Source organism: Myotis yumanensis, unplaced genomic scaffold (genome assembly GCF_028538775.1).
Source record: "Myotis yumanensis isolate MYYU_CA2020_CCGP unplaced genomic scaffold, mMyoYum1.0.hap1 SCAF_5, whole genome shotgun sequence".
Lineage (NCBI taxonomy): Eukaryota > Metazoa > Chordata > Mammalia > Chiroptera > Vespertilionidae > Myotis > Myotis yumanensis.
In genome coordinates this window covers 73057945-73072228 of record NW_027223756.1, presented here as the reverse complement: position 1 = coordinate 73072228, position 14284 = coordinate 73057945, and the positions used below count along the sequence as shown (strand labels likewise).

Sequence of the window (14284 nt, the reverse complement as noted above, 5' to 3'; positions counted from 1 at the left end):
TTCCCCTTGAATAAACCAGCCATAGGATTCATCCTTGAGTTTAGTCTAGTCCTCATACAAGAACAATAAAACCCAAATAACACACATCCCTTTTAGAGATTCCTTATAAAACATATTGTCTACCAACTGTTAAGGATGCTCACATTTAGCCTTTGTTAGAAGCCTCTAAAAGGCTTTTTTTTTTGTAACTTCGTCTGAAAACTACTAATCATAATAAACAGTTCTATACACAGTTGAAAATCAAACTGTGGAAATAGAACATATCAGCTATATGGTAGCTTAATACCTCGGGTGTCTTCTTACTCTGTCTTTTCCCAAAAACGCAGTCCAGATCTGTTCTGCTCCGAGATGATAGGTCCTTCCCTGGAAAAACAACACGGTGCCTTTGAGTCACACCAATCTTTCTAACACACAGAGCACAAACATGAGCTGTGAACTCCTGAAAGCAAAATGAGTTTTGAAAAAGAAACAATTCTGTAAACTACTGACTTCTGTCTCCCCTGCACAGACGACAATTCTTTAATTAACTAATCACATTAAATTTTAAAATAACTTAAAAATCAAATAAATGTTTGAGAACCAGGACTGCTGACATTCTCTTAATGGTGGAAACAACTAAGAGCGCGGAGATTGAGAGAACTAAATTCTAAAGCCAGCTCCACTCCCAGCACGCCTTCAAGATGCTGTCTCTGTGTCTCTGGATCCCGCAGGTATAAAACAGATCTTACTGACTTCAAGGAGACACGAGCTACTTATGTAGGACCATGAAATGCAGACTAGAAAATGCTGCTGAATATAGAACTTCAAAGCCGTACATGCACCTATGAATGAGAACACACTGCATTTGACATACAGGAGCTCAACAGTTACTGAATAACTGAAAATTTAAAAAGAATAAATGCAAACAAAAAGTACTGGATGAGGGTGAAAGAGGTTGCTATATTAGCTTTAAATAATAGGACACACAATAAAAGCAGGGGATGAAATGGCTTCTCACAAAAGCAGTGGCTGAAAGACCCATAATTCCTATTAAAAACGCTAAACTCTAACTTAATTTCAAACCACAAACCAAGTAATTTAAAATTCACTTTTTGGAATTTTCACTTCTACCAAAAATACTCTGTGAGCAGTTGACCAAATCCATTCCCATTTGTCAACTTCAGGTAAATGCCTTTTAAAATGTAACTGCTACATGTAAGTCTTAAAGTTCTGGGGGAGTAGGCTCTGGGTTAGACACAGGAATTTTCATTTTGAGTTGGAAGCCCAAGTTCCACTGTCAGACTCACTTCTTGGTTTCTTGTAGCAAATTGACTTGGCAAAGTAATGTCATGACCCAGAAGGTTCTAGTTCACTGACTACCACTGGGGCATTCAAATATGATATTGCTCAGTGACTCCATGAAATTAAAAAAAAAAAAAAACACCCTTCGATTAATGCAAAGCCAGGTGCCAAAACCAGTTTCATAGGCAGGCAGCAATTTCAACGGTCCAGTCAGCACGACCTGTTCCCATCCGGAAGAACATGCTCCTCTGGGGTTCTACACTGCTCTAACCTTTCCTGCTGAGCTAGAAAGGAAGGCTTCCTGCTTCTAAGAGATTATGTAGTAGAACCCAGACAAAACACCCCAAAAGAAACCAACTTTAAAACAAAATGAAGCACATCCAGATAGGAACTCAGAAAATAAACCAGAAGAGAGGGGAATAAAATGGGTCGTGGAGGTGAGAGGTGGACAAACCCTCAGCAGGTCTAGAGATCTATTCTTATCTTTGTCAGAAGCATAGCAGACCACATTCAGGGTGGCTGTTTCCATTTTAAGGAAAAGGAGTTGTACTTAGTTCAAAATATGTATTGGTCAACTATTGTAAACTATCTTCTGAAATGGAACAGATACTCCAAAAGAAATGCAAATAAAGATCTCTTTTACAGCAATGCAACTAAAAGGAATGCTGGAAGGATTCAGGAAGAGAGGGTACATGCAAGATTACAATTTTAAAACAGGATGACAAAGAATGGCCCCACAGAGATGAAAAGCAAATCTCAAAATTGAAGGGAAAACTGCCAGGCTGGTCGAGACAGTGAGCTGTACCAATGAAGGTGCAAGCATTTCTACAGTGTTGGTGATTGGCTCTTGTATCAGACATTTTTATCCTTTAGCAAAGTTCACTTAAGTAAATGTAGAGACCAGGACTGTTACAGGCTTTGCTCGGGACTTGATCTGGAAAACAAAACACAGAGAAGAATTAAGAGTCAGAGACCGAGGGAAAGGAACTTTAAGGTAGATAAAAATGGAAGATGGAAGCAATATTGAAATAGTCATTAGTTAATAGTCCTGGTTGAATAGTTTATAAATGCTATAAATTTATGGCCACATTTAAATAAAATATACATATTTTTTAAAATATATTTTTATTGATTTCAGAAAGGAAGGGAGAGGGAGTGATAGAAACACCTATGATGAGAATCACTGATTGGCTGCTTCCTGCACACCCCACACCGGGAATCGAGCCTGTAACCCGGGCATGTGCCTTGACCGGGAATTGAACTATGACCTCCTGGATCATAGGCTGGAGCTCAACCATTGAACTACGCCAGCCGGGCAAAATATTCATATTAAAAAAAGAGTTTAAAAGCTTATTGGTCTCTGTTCTGAATGACAATCAAATCACAGGAAATACTGCCGATAAGCTTAGATCTTAGAGAAATTGAGCAGACTAGGAAATATGTTATCTGTCTGGATATGGTTCATGCATATCTCAATCTTCAATTGGCCATAACATTTCAAAAACCAGGAAACAGTGCTTCCAGTGGTCAAGATGATGTAACAAAGGTCCATGAAAGGATGAGCAGATGAAAAAGCACTTTATGATCATTTTAGCTGTTTTCCTAACAATCATGAGTACCAGGTTTTCAATCTATCAGAGTAAAAAATTGGAAGGGAGGAATGTTACTGCTATTGGCAGACACGTGTACAACATCAAGAAGTTCACACGGGAAGCAAAGGACACTATGAAAACAAAACAAAACATAAGAACTTAAGAATCACAGAGATTTGGAGCCTTTTAGTTTAAGGGCAAAAGTCACATAGAACCCAACAAGTTTAAAGAGAAAATTGTATTATAATTGAGGTGAAAAAAACCCGAGTTTTTCTACTCAGAATACAGGGGCAAGGGTAAAGAATACAGGTTTGAGAAATAGGTTGATTATAATAAAAAGTTAAAGGGCATGTAGGTAGCTTCAGTTGCTTAGAAAATTCATATGCATTCCCCAATCAAGAAGAATAAAACAAACAATATTATATTTTGTTTGATTGTTTTTTAAATGAAAACACCTGAGACTGACAAGCCTAGGACAGAGATTATCGCAATTTCCCTGCAAGGATCATGTCAGAAACCAGGAAATGGGAAAGAATCAGAGTAGAAGGTGAAATGATAATAAGAGTCAGAATTTTTTGAGATGGTGCTACTTTATATATAAATGTAAAAAAAATCAGAAGAGGAAACTTAAGGCCCATTACTAGCAGAGTCCGACTGTAGGAGGGGAGGAGTTAACCATGCTAGATATACCACAGTCTGTGTTTCCAGACTAGCAAGACAACCACCAGAACCTGTGTTATACATGCAGTTTCCTTATTTAAGAAGCAAAACACGACAAATACTACAGATAGTCACAGAGATAAGAACTCTGAGTAAATTACCATGATGAAGTTATACACTATAGTTTAATAAGCAACTTTTTATCCACCCATTGCACAACGGGGGTGGGGGGGGAGCGATACAACAATGCTCTCAACAACTGCTCACTGTATATAGAAAATGGTTTTGTAGAAATTGATATTTTCCCTATTTTTTCCTCTCTGCAGATATGGCATTGCCAAACAATTTTCAAATTAAAAGAAACCATGCTGAAGTTAGGCTTTTAAACAAATATAAATGAAATTAGCTTTTAAAATTATTTAATAAATTATTTCAAATTAAAATTATAAACTTGGGACTAGAGAAAGAAATAATGTATCAGAACTAAAATGGTAGCCAATACTGATGCAACAGCAAATTTTACAATGCTATTTGCTACTGTAATCTCACTAAAATAAAATCTTTATCTTCACTCGTCACACTAAGCTAAATAAAATGCCACCTTCCCGTGTTTTAATTTCCTGGACCACAGACAAAGTTACAATACGAATCATCCTCATCCAATAAGTGAATTACTTTCATTATGAGCATACCCACAGGCTAATTTCCTTATTATCCATAATGCTAAACAATCAAAAGTTCCATACAATGGGGTCATTACTAATAAGTCATAAAACAGAACCTATTTTAGAACTCAATAATGTCTTAAAAATCTTTCCTCACTTTACAAAAGAGGAAACAGAGTCTGAAAGAAGGAAGGTGGTTAAGGGATTTATGTGAGAGAGTGACGGCCAGCACCAGCTTTCCTGCGACCTAAGACAGCCTACCTTAAAGGAAACAGAGTTGATCATTCATATCCGGTGACAATAGTGGCTCTACAAGAACAAATTTATTTTATGCAAATAAAGAACTTTAAAATAACTTTCCCTGCATATTGTTAAGATGGATGGTAAATAGTTGTCTTCTTCACTACTTGGATTTCTGCCTCCTTTTCCCATCTTTCTACTTATTCCCAATCTGCATTTCTGTTTTCTCACTCGGTCTCCTCTACTTTCTCACAATATACCTGGAACTCTCTTCCCTGCATACCAATGTCCTCGCCTCCCCAAGGAGGCTAATAAGTAGGCGTACCTCATCTCAGAAGAGAAAGAATGAAGGCACAACACACCAAGCAAGTTGACAGGGTCACCTGGCAAGGGAGTGGCTTAACTAGAAATAGAGAAATAGAAAGCAGATACTCCCGGCACCCATTAGATTAAAGTAGATTAATGAGGTTTATCCTGGCTTCAGCAAATGCTTCAGATGAACTAATGCATGTAGTCGGGAACAAAAAGAAAATTAGAGGATTTTATTTGCAAAAGTGAAAGCTTAAAAGGACGCCATACTGTCCAAAAGACACAGGCACGCTTTTAATGTCACGAATTTGCTCAGAACTCTTCTGCTTTGTCTCTTTTTTTTCTATAGGGTCTAATGAGAAAAGGAGGGACATTTAAGGGCTTGGACATGGGCATGAACTGACCTTCAGCCTCTCCTCAAAAGGACTGAAGGGCCAGCAAGGCCTGTCTTCTGTCCTGCAGCAGGTCGGGGTGGAGAGCAACAGAGAAAAACAACAGAGGTTCTAGCCTGAGAGAAAGAGGGATGACAGGAAGAGCCATACAAACCACACCCACTGGGACGGACCAGAAGTAAGCACCAGTCTCTTTGCACACATTCCTGACGCTAGTCAGCTCCCCACTCCATTCAGCTCTGCCGTGGGCTCTCATTTACAGCAAACTCATTCCTACCTTTTGGGGTCCTGTGCCCCAGTGAGAACCACCATTAATAGTTTAAAGTGGTGGGAATTTCGGCTCTCACTGCTATTAAGGCAGGTTCTAGGGGTTAGGGAATTCCCAATCATGTCAACAAGACTAAAGCAAAGAGATGGGTGTGTATATCCAATCTCCCATAAAAGAACCATCAAATTGTGACTGGATATTAAAACATAAATTATCATTATATTTAATACTTTAAGTATATTATGCAATAAATAGACTTCTGTCCCTAGAAAGTGCACTTAATACAGAACACTGTTTTCTGGGAAAACATTTGGGGAGTTGATGAGTTCTACTTAAATTGTTTCTTACAATACAAGACCGCCACCTAGTGGTTAAAGAGGACAACTGCATGCACAATTGACTACAAGTATTGGGGAGTGAGGAGGTGTGATGGAGGAAGATAGGATTTACCACTCAATTCTCAAACATGCGTTCTAACACTATCTTGGCAATGAAAAGGAGTGCCTAAGTTAACACTCCATGAAATGAAGAAAAGGTGTGGAATAATATAAAGATCAACTGGGAAGTGAGATTTCTCATACTGGAGTTCTTATTACAGAGCATAATTCTCTAAATTGAAAAATGTCAGGAACTATTCAACACCAACATCAAACTCTGAAAAACAAGAAAATGTAACTAAAAATGTTGAGCAATTAATTAGAATTATTTCCTGACCTAGCCATTTAAAGTCCCTTTTTGCCTCTAAAGAGCAAGTTGACTTCCAGCTTTGCCCCACCTCAGAGCTAATGAATCTGATGCACTCTAACCAGATCCCCAGTAGACTAACAATAAATACTGAAACTTGAGCACCGCTTTAGATCCACCCAGTCATGCTATCCATAATTTCCCATTTTGAACGTAAAACAAGACGTAATGCTGGCGAAGAGCTAAAACTGCTTTAAGAAACCCAGTGGGAACACAGAGGTATCAATAACAAATAAATAAATGCTTAATTTTACCTTTTGTGAATTTCTTATAATGAACACGGTTTTTGGAGACTTTGGACTTTTCCTCAAGGCTGAAAGACTTCTTTTCCTTGCTGTCTGAGGAGTCTTAAAAAAAAAAAAAAAAAAAAAAAGCATTACATTAAACTCTCTGTAATCCATTCTCATTTACTCTCTTACAGTGACATGGCCTTATTTAAATAAAATCTTTGGAAACCCTGTCCCTTATTATTGAACTCTAACCAAATGATTAGAAATTCTTCTTGAACTGTATACTATGAATCAAGCAAGGCTATTTTCCAGAAATGTATAAGTCTTTGAGGAAATGAAAATTTGTGTTCACATAAAAATCTATATACCAAAGTACATAATAGCCTTATTCATAATAGTAAAATACTGGATATAACCCAAAATTCCTCCAATGGGTGAATGACTGTGGCAGAGAAATATGATAGGATGAGAATTTTTAAAAGTTCAAGCAAAAACATATTAACATAAAATACTATGGGGTATACACAATCAAAATATTATTTCAGAGGAAAAGGAACTATGAAATATAATATTTCTGCCGAAACCAGTGTGGCTCAGTGGATAGAGCGTCGGCCTGCGGACTCAAGGGTCCCAGGTTTGATTCCGGTCAAGGGCATGTACCTGGGTTGCAGGCACATCCCCAGTAGGGGGTGTGCAGGAGGCAGCTGATCGATGTTTCTCTCTCATCGATGTTTCTAACTCTCTATCTCTCTCCCTTCCTCTCTGTAAAAAACCAATAAAATATATATATGTATAAAAAAAAAAGAAATATAATATTTCTGACTATTAAGGACTTGTCTGTATATTTCTAAATAGAAGACAACGGGTATCAAATTGCTCTGGTATTTATCTACTGAATACATTTGGGACTAATGTAATGGGTGTTTTTTTAAACGCCTATATTTCCCAATAAGACAGAAATTACAATTTGCAACAATTTGAAGCTATGATTAAAAACATAGATGTTGATATAAAAATGTGAGCTAGGGTATACAGCTTTTCAAAATTCCCTTAGAGCAGTGGTTCTCAACCTTCCTGATGCTGCCACCCTTTAATACAGTTCCTCATGTTATGGTGACCCCCAACCATAAAATTATTTTCGTTGCTACTTCATAACTGTAATTTTGCTACTGTTATGAATCGTAATGTAAATATCTGATATGCAGGATGTATTTTCATTGTTACAAATTGAACATAATTAAAGCATAATGATTAATCACAAAACAATATGTAATTATACATGTGTTTTCCGACGGTGTTAGGTGACCCCTGTGAAAGGATCATTTGACCCCCAAAGGGGTCGCGGCCCACAGGTTGAGAACCGCTGCCTTAGAGGCTATGTGAGCAAAATAATTTGAAGATCCCTATCCTAAACCACACCTTTGTGGATGGCAGGTTATCAGCATCCCAGTGTAAAACCATAAGGAACAAAATATCTGATGGAAGTAACAAACGTTTCCTAAAACCACAAAATTAAGTCTACAAAAAAAGCTAAGTTGAGTCTGGTAGAGAGAACTAACTAAGATAACTTTTTTTAAATGAAATTTTTAAGATATACTGATTTTTCTGTCCCACAAGGAGATAAGGGTTATTTCCAGGATGTTTGCAAGATTCTATGAAGAGGGCAGTTTGGAATTTCTGTTTAATTGAAAGGCAAATTGTATGAATTTGGTAAGTAATCTTAAGGAAGTAAAAATATTATTATAGAAAAAAATGTTATTGGGTTATATTGTGTCATCTGCTTTTTAGCTCTATTACAGTAATTTTGGCTTTACTCTGACCAAAAATTCACTTGAATAATGATACTGTATTTATGAAAGATGACATGGCAGAAAAATAATTTATTAGCTCTCCAGGTCCACTCCTTGAACAGGTTTTCCCTTAAAGGAATATTCCTAAGGCTTTTCAGTACTGGGACTGGCGGTACAAGGCCTGGTTTGGACTGTACTGAGCTAGATAGGAAGCAGGCCACCAAAGCCCAGTCCCTGTCACAGGGCTACCAGCACCCTCGAGTGGTCTCGAAGTGGAACTCAATCTACAGATTGGTAACTCTCCTGCAGCTAATGATTCAAGATACTTCTATGTCTTAGGCAAAAATAAAAAGAATCAGCCTGCAAAGGTGAACCTGTGGATGGGGCTGCCCAAGGACAAGGCACTACTGCTTGGCATCTGTCATGCACTTACTACCTTCCTGACAAATAATAGTTTCTTGGGTCACTTTAAACATTTCACCAACTGCACTTCGATAATACATCAGGGATAAATCTCAGAAGTACATTGAAAAAAATTAGGCAGATAGATTAGAAAATACAAACTTATATTTTCCTTGATTTCAGCTGTGATCTTGAATATAAAGATGCTTTTGTTTATAATTAGTAAGGGCTAATCTCCTTGAATTTTACTGCTGCATAGATCCTGCATTTCCTAATATCAGTCCAGTAAGTGTTTTCACAAAACATTTTCTTTTGGCTAACAAATTATCATCTTTTATGTTAGGACCACACATTGGATAGTTCTAATAGTTAAACCATGGACAAGGAAAACTGTCCAAGTTATAGATTCCAACAAGAAGTCCAATCTGATTAACAAAAATACAGAGTACCTCCCTTGATGTTTTTGGACTCACTCCCATATATAACATTACAATAAATCTTCCCACTGTTAGATTCATGCTACAATTTTACCAATTACTAGCATATCCTGTCTGCTACTTCCCAAGCAGGGATTATGTCGTATACATCTGCATATCCTCAAGTCTATAACTTCATATCCAGCACATAGCTCAATAAATGTTTGCTGAACTAAAGCCTAAACATTTACACCTCCACAAGAGCCAAGAGGTGAGAAGAGATGCAACCCAAGAGTCCATCGATGAATGAATAGACAAACAGAATGGGGTATATACACAGCATGGAACATTATTCAGCCTTAAACGGAAGGTACAACATTGGATACTACAACATGGAGGAACTTTGAGGACATTATATTAAGTGAAATGATCCAGACACAAAAGGACACATACTATGATTTCACTTACATAAGATACCTAGAGTAGTTAAATTCAGAGACAGAAAGTAGAATGGTGGTCACCAAGTGCTGGAGGGAGGAAGGACTGGGGAGTTACTATTTAATGGGGATAGAGTTTCAGTTTTATAAGATGAAGAGTTCTGTGGGTGGATGGTGATAATGGTAGCACAACAATGTGTCCATACTTAATGTCACTGAACTGCACACTTAAAAATGGTTAAGATGGTAAATTGTATGTTATGTGTATTTTACCACAATTTAAAAAAAATGTCTGTAAAAGAATAGTCTAGATTTCTCCAATGACTATCCAGCAGAATTAACTCAAGTTACGCCCTTGCCAAATAGACATGTGATAAAAAAAAAACTTCTCTTAAATTCTAAAATCATACCAAAGCCCCACAAGTTTCACCCATCCATCCCCTTCCCTCCAATCATACAATCTTCCTGTTAACTTAATATGGGAAGCCCAATGTCCAATTGTTTCATTTCTAATTCCTACAGCTTGGGAATACAATTTCTATTATTGAGCCCCTTGCAACAAACTTTACTATACCCAGAATCTCTTAATACATTAAAAGGTAAAACAGTTTAATTAAGTAGAATAAACACAAAAAACAGGCTTTTCTATTAAGCCTTTGCTGGCTGCTAATTTATGGTTCCAATTGATATTTCTTGCTTTGTATTTTTAAAATGTTTTTAGACACATTCAAGGAACCCTGGAAAGATCACTTTACTATTTCAGGCTGTAAACTGAATGGATTTATCTTGCCATTCTCAAACTCTTAAATCAGAAGTGTTGTCTTTTTACATGCAATGAAAGTACTATCAAAATATAAACAGGAAAGACTGCTTCTAATTGCTTCAATAAATTAACTTTTGGATATGTGATGCTTATAGTAAAAATAGTTGGTAAGAATATTTTAAATTGAGAGATTATGTCTTATAAATCTAATGGATAACAAGGCAAAGATTTCCCCTACCTGCTGTTTCTGGTCCATGACAAGTGTTCAGTTCAGCCAGAAGCTGGTTAAAATCATCCTGATGAGCAATCCAGTTGTCCTGAAACAAACAAAAAAATCATTAGAGGCAAGTCTATAAGTTTACCTACACTGGCTGAGATAAGTGATATCTTGGAATCAAGGAAATCTAGTGGTGAGCGTGAATTTTTAAATGTTTCACCAAGATATTTATAAATTTGAAAGATATAATGTAGATTTGAAACGAAATGTATTTATTTTAGTATTACAAATGGGCTCCTTGGAAACTTCAGCCCTGATTTCAAATGTGGATAACTTATACATAGTCAATTTATAGTAAAAAAATCAGCAGGCAACCTATATGCTAAATACTAAAAGAAAGCAAAATAAAAATTTTTTCTCACTAAGGGAAAATCTTATAAGTCAAAGGAAAAATGCAATCATGAACTTGGGGACTCTCTTCCTTGCTCATTTGAACTTTAAATATTTTGCCCAATTTATTTGCTGGCATGGACCCCATTTTACAAAATAACACTGGAGAATGAAGGAGAAAGGACTCTAAGTCCCGGGAATCAATTAGCACCCATCTGTAAGGTGACAAGCTAGTGAGTTCATTATAACAAAGAGAACCTGGCTTAAGAGAGAATGAACATCTCCAAAACCACCTAACCCATGGGAAGCAAGGTATCAATGGAGGAATTTGCCTCATACACACTATTTTAAGACTGCTTAAGGTTAAGCATATTAAATAGGTTTACTGGGCAATGCTTCTCCTAAAAAATGAAGAACATCTGTACATCTCTCAGCAACTACCTTCAAAATCAACTTTATATAAACTCCCTCTGTAGTCTTTTAAAATTTTAGTTGTTAGTCCAGAAAATTTAGCTGATCTAGTCTACTACTCAGTGCTTCTGAACTAATCAAAGGAATTCAGTTTACCTAATGAAATTCTCCAGATTTTCTACCAGATTCTGTTGGTTGTAAAAATTTAAGAATATTGAAAAAAATAAAAGACTTTAAAAAATAATCAAGAACAAAGCTTTCAGCTTAGACACTGTCTAAAGCAAATAATTCTGAAAATAAAAAGCATGATGACTGGATAGGCCATTAATTTTTAATTACAGTGTCATATTTACAAAGTGTCAGTGTTTACGAGGAAATGTGAATAAATTTAACTGCCATACACCAACAGTCAGAAACAGACAATGGTACAGGAAAAGAGTACCACTTTCTTGCAGGAGAATCTTTTAATTTCTTTCTGAAACTAAATGTCAGCAACTTTTAATAATATAAGCTAATATTAGAACACAGGTAAAGGTAAAACTTCTTGTCTGTCCTGAAATGAGTATTTCTATAAAAAGAATACGTTTTGCAAAGTTTAGCAATAAAACTAGTTTGCATCTCTTACACATATGCAAGGAAAGAACCCCACGAAGACAATAAGGCAGAGGGAGCAGGCAGGACACATGATAAAGAACCAGCTCAGCTATGGGCGTTTTACTCACCAAAACATGGAGGATACACACGTGAACAGTTAAAAACGGATCAATTTGATCGACTTAAAATGTATATATTTACAAAAAGTCAGTTATGCAAGGAAACCCCCCAGCAGACACATTGTTGCTCACTTCATTATTGATCGTGGCTCCAAGTCCCAGGTGGTTATTTTTAACTTGAACTTTAATATGTTCTGTGGCTCCTTGCTCTTGAGCCCCTAAACCCTGTGGAAATTAAACACAGAGACAGTTAGCTTTTTAAATCAGATATAAAGAGTGATTATCTCTATCTTCCCTCATCAACCACGCCATTCATTACTAAACATCTAGGAGCAGGGCGCTACCTTGCCCTCAAAGAGAATACAGTGTAACGGCCCCCGTGAGGTAGGGACGACCCCGGTCAGGTTGAAACGGCCCCCGTGAGGTAGGGACGACCCCAGTCAGGTCGAAACGGCCCCCGTGAGGTAGGGACGACCCCGGTCAGGTCGAAACTGCCCCGGTGTGGTAGGGACAACCCCGGTCAGGTTGAAACGGCCCCAGTGTGGTAGGGACGACCCCGGTGAGGTTGAAACGGCCCCGGTGTGGTAGGGACGACCCCCGTGAGGTAGGGACGACCCCGGTGAGGTTGAAACGGCCCCCGTGAGGTAGGGACGACCCCGGTGAGGTTGAAACAGCCCCCGTGAGGTAGGGACGACCCCGGTGAGGTTGAAATGGCCCCCATGAGGTAGGGATGGCCCCGATGAGGTTGAAACGGCCCTGGTGAGGCTCAGACGGCCCTGGTGAGGTTGAGACTACTCCAGTGAGGTTGGGACAAATAAAGGGGACCAGTGTGGACTGATGAACAGGGGTAGATACAGAAGCAGAGCAACATTGAACAGAATGTTAAACTACAGTGGGAAGCCTGGGGAGGGTTGGGGGGGGGGGGATTAAGAGACCAACTGAAGGACTTATATGCATGCATATAAGATTAACCAATGGACACAAGACACGGGGCGGGGGGGGCGGGGGGTAGGGGCCGGGGGAATGTCAAGGGGGGGAAAAAAGGAGACATATGTAATACTCTTTGTAATACTTTAAGAAATAAAAATTATTAAAATATAAAAAAAAAAAAGAAAAGAGAATACAGTGTAATGGATTCTCATAAGATATGGCAGTATTACAAAAAATGCACTTATAATTCTTCAACCTGAGTCCTAATTTAAGGACCAGGGAAACACTATGGAGAACATGCTTTATTTAATGCTCCGAATCAGAGTTCTGCCACAAAACTATTAGAAGCCCATGGGAAGTCTTATGAGTCTGTGGCTCTGCCCATTTACTAATTTTACAAAACAACGCTGAGAAGCAGGGAGAAAGGGACTCCAGGTCCCTGTATCAACACTCATTTGTAAGGTGTCCCAGAGAGCATGGTATACTGCAGAACTAAAAGGCACCAGCAGGCTGGCTTCAGCTCAGTGAATGAAGAGGAAATAAGATGATATGAAGGGGCTAGACCTCACAGACCTTGAAAATTATGGTAGAAATTAGGATCTTCTTCTTTAAAACAGTGGGAAACCACTGAACTTTTAAGCTAATGAATAATATGATTTAATTTCTGTATTTTAAAAGCTCATTCTGGTGTCGTAAGGCCCCGAGGAGGAAAAGAAGGGAGGCAGGGAAGCAGGAGACAGGGTGGAATGGTGATCAGAGCAAGCACTGGTGGTGGCTGGACCAGGAGGATGCCCTGGAGAGAGAGGAATAATGACTGGGGCACAGAAAGTGCAAGATGCAGGAGCCAAGTCTGACTCCTAGGTTTCTTGCTTGAGTAAATAGGTGCCATTTGCAAAAATGGGGAAAGTTGAGAAGAAAAAGATCTGGAAGATCAAGACTTTCCTAATAAAAATTATAAACTTGAGACGCCTACTCCAGTGGAAGTGTCAAGCAGGCAGATTCATTTATAAACCTGGGCTCAGCAAACAGATCTGGGCTAGATACAGAAATGTTAACAGTTAGATAACCTCAGCATTTAGATAATTCAAGCATAGGCTGGCATAAATGAGCTAACCTGAGCAGAGTACAGAAAAGGGCCTGGGGCTCCACAGCTTAATAGTCAGGAGGAGGAAGAACCAGCCAGCAATTAAGAGTGGCTGGTGAGGTAGAAGGAAGAAGAAAAAAAGAGAGAGAGAAAGAGAGAGAGAGAGAGAGAAAGAGAGAGAGAGAAAGCAGTACTGTGGGAGTCAACACAGAATTATTTTAGAAGGAAGTAGTCAATGATGTCCAATGCTGCTAAGGGATTAATTAACGTGAGGACAGAGAAGGGTCCACTAGATTTGGCAACAAGATCATTAAAGACCTTGACAAGACCATTTAAGTGTAGAGAGATCA

The 14284-nt window shown here is 38.2% G+C and overlaps 1 protein-coding gene across 2 annotated transcripts in view; it reads right to left on the bottom strand.

The window, feature by feature from the left end:
* Positions 1-14284, bottom strand: part of PINX1 (PIN2 (TERF1) interacting telomerase inhibitor 1) — a 75323-nt gene that overhangs the window by 55225 nt on the left and 5814 nt on the right. Inside the window, exons 3-6 of one of the 2 annotated variants that reach the window (XM_070415498.1) lie at positions 12053-12145; positions 10428-10506; positions 6406-6498; positions 287-363 (exon numbers count right to left, since the gene is read on the bottom strand). In XM_070415498.1, coding sequence (XP_070271599.1) covers positions 287-363; positions 6406-6498; positions 10428-10506; positions 12053-12145 — 342 coding nt within the window. The remainder of the gene's footprint in view (positions 1-286; positions 364-6405; positions 6499-10427; positions 10507-12052; positions 12146-14284) is intronic. The other variant, XM_070415499.1, reaches the window with a different exon arrangement.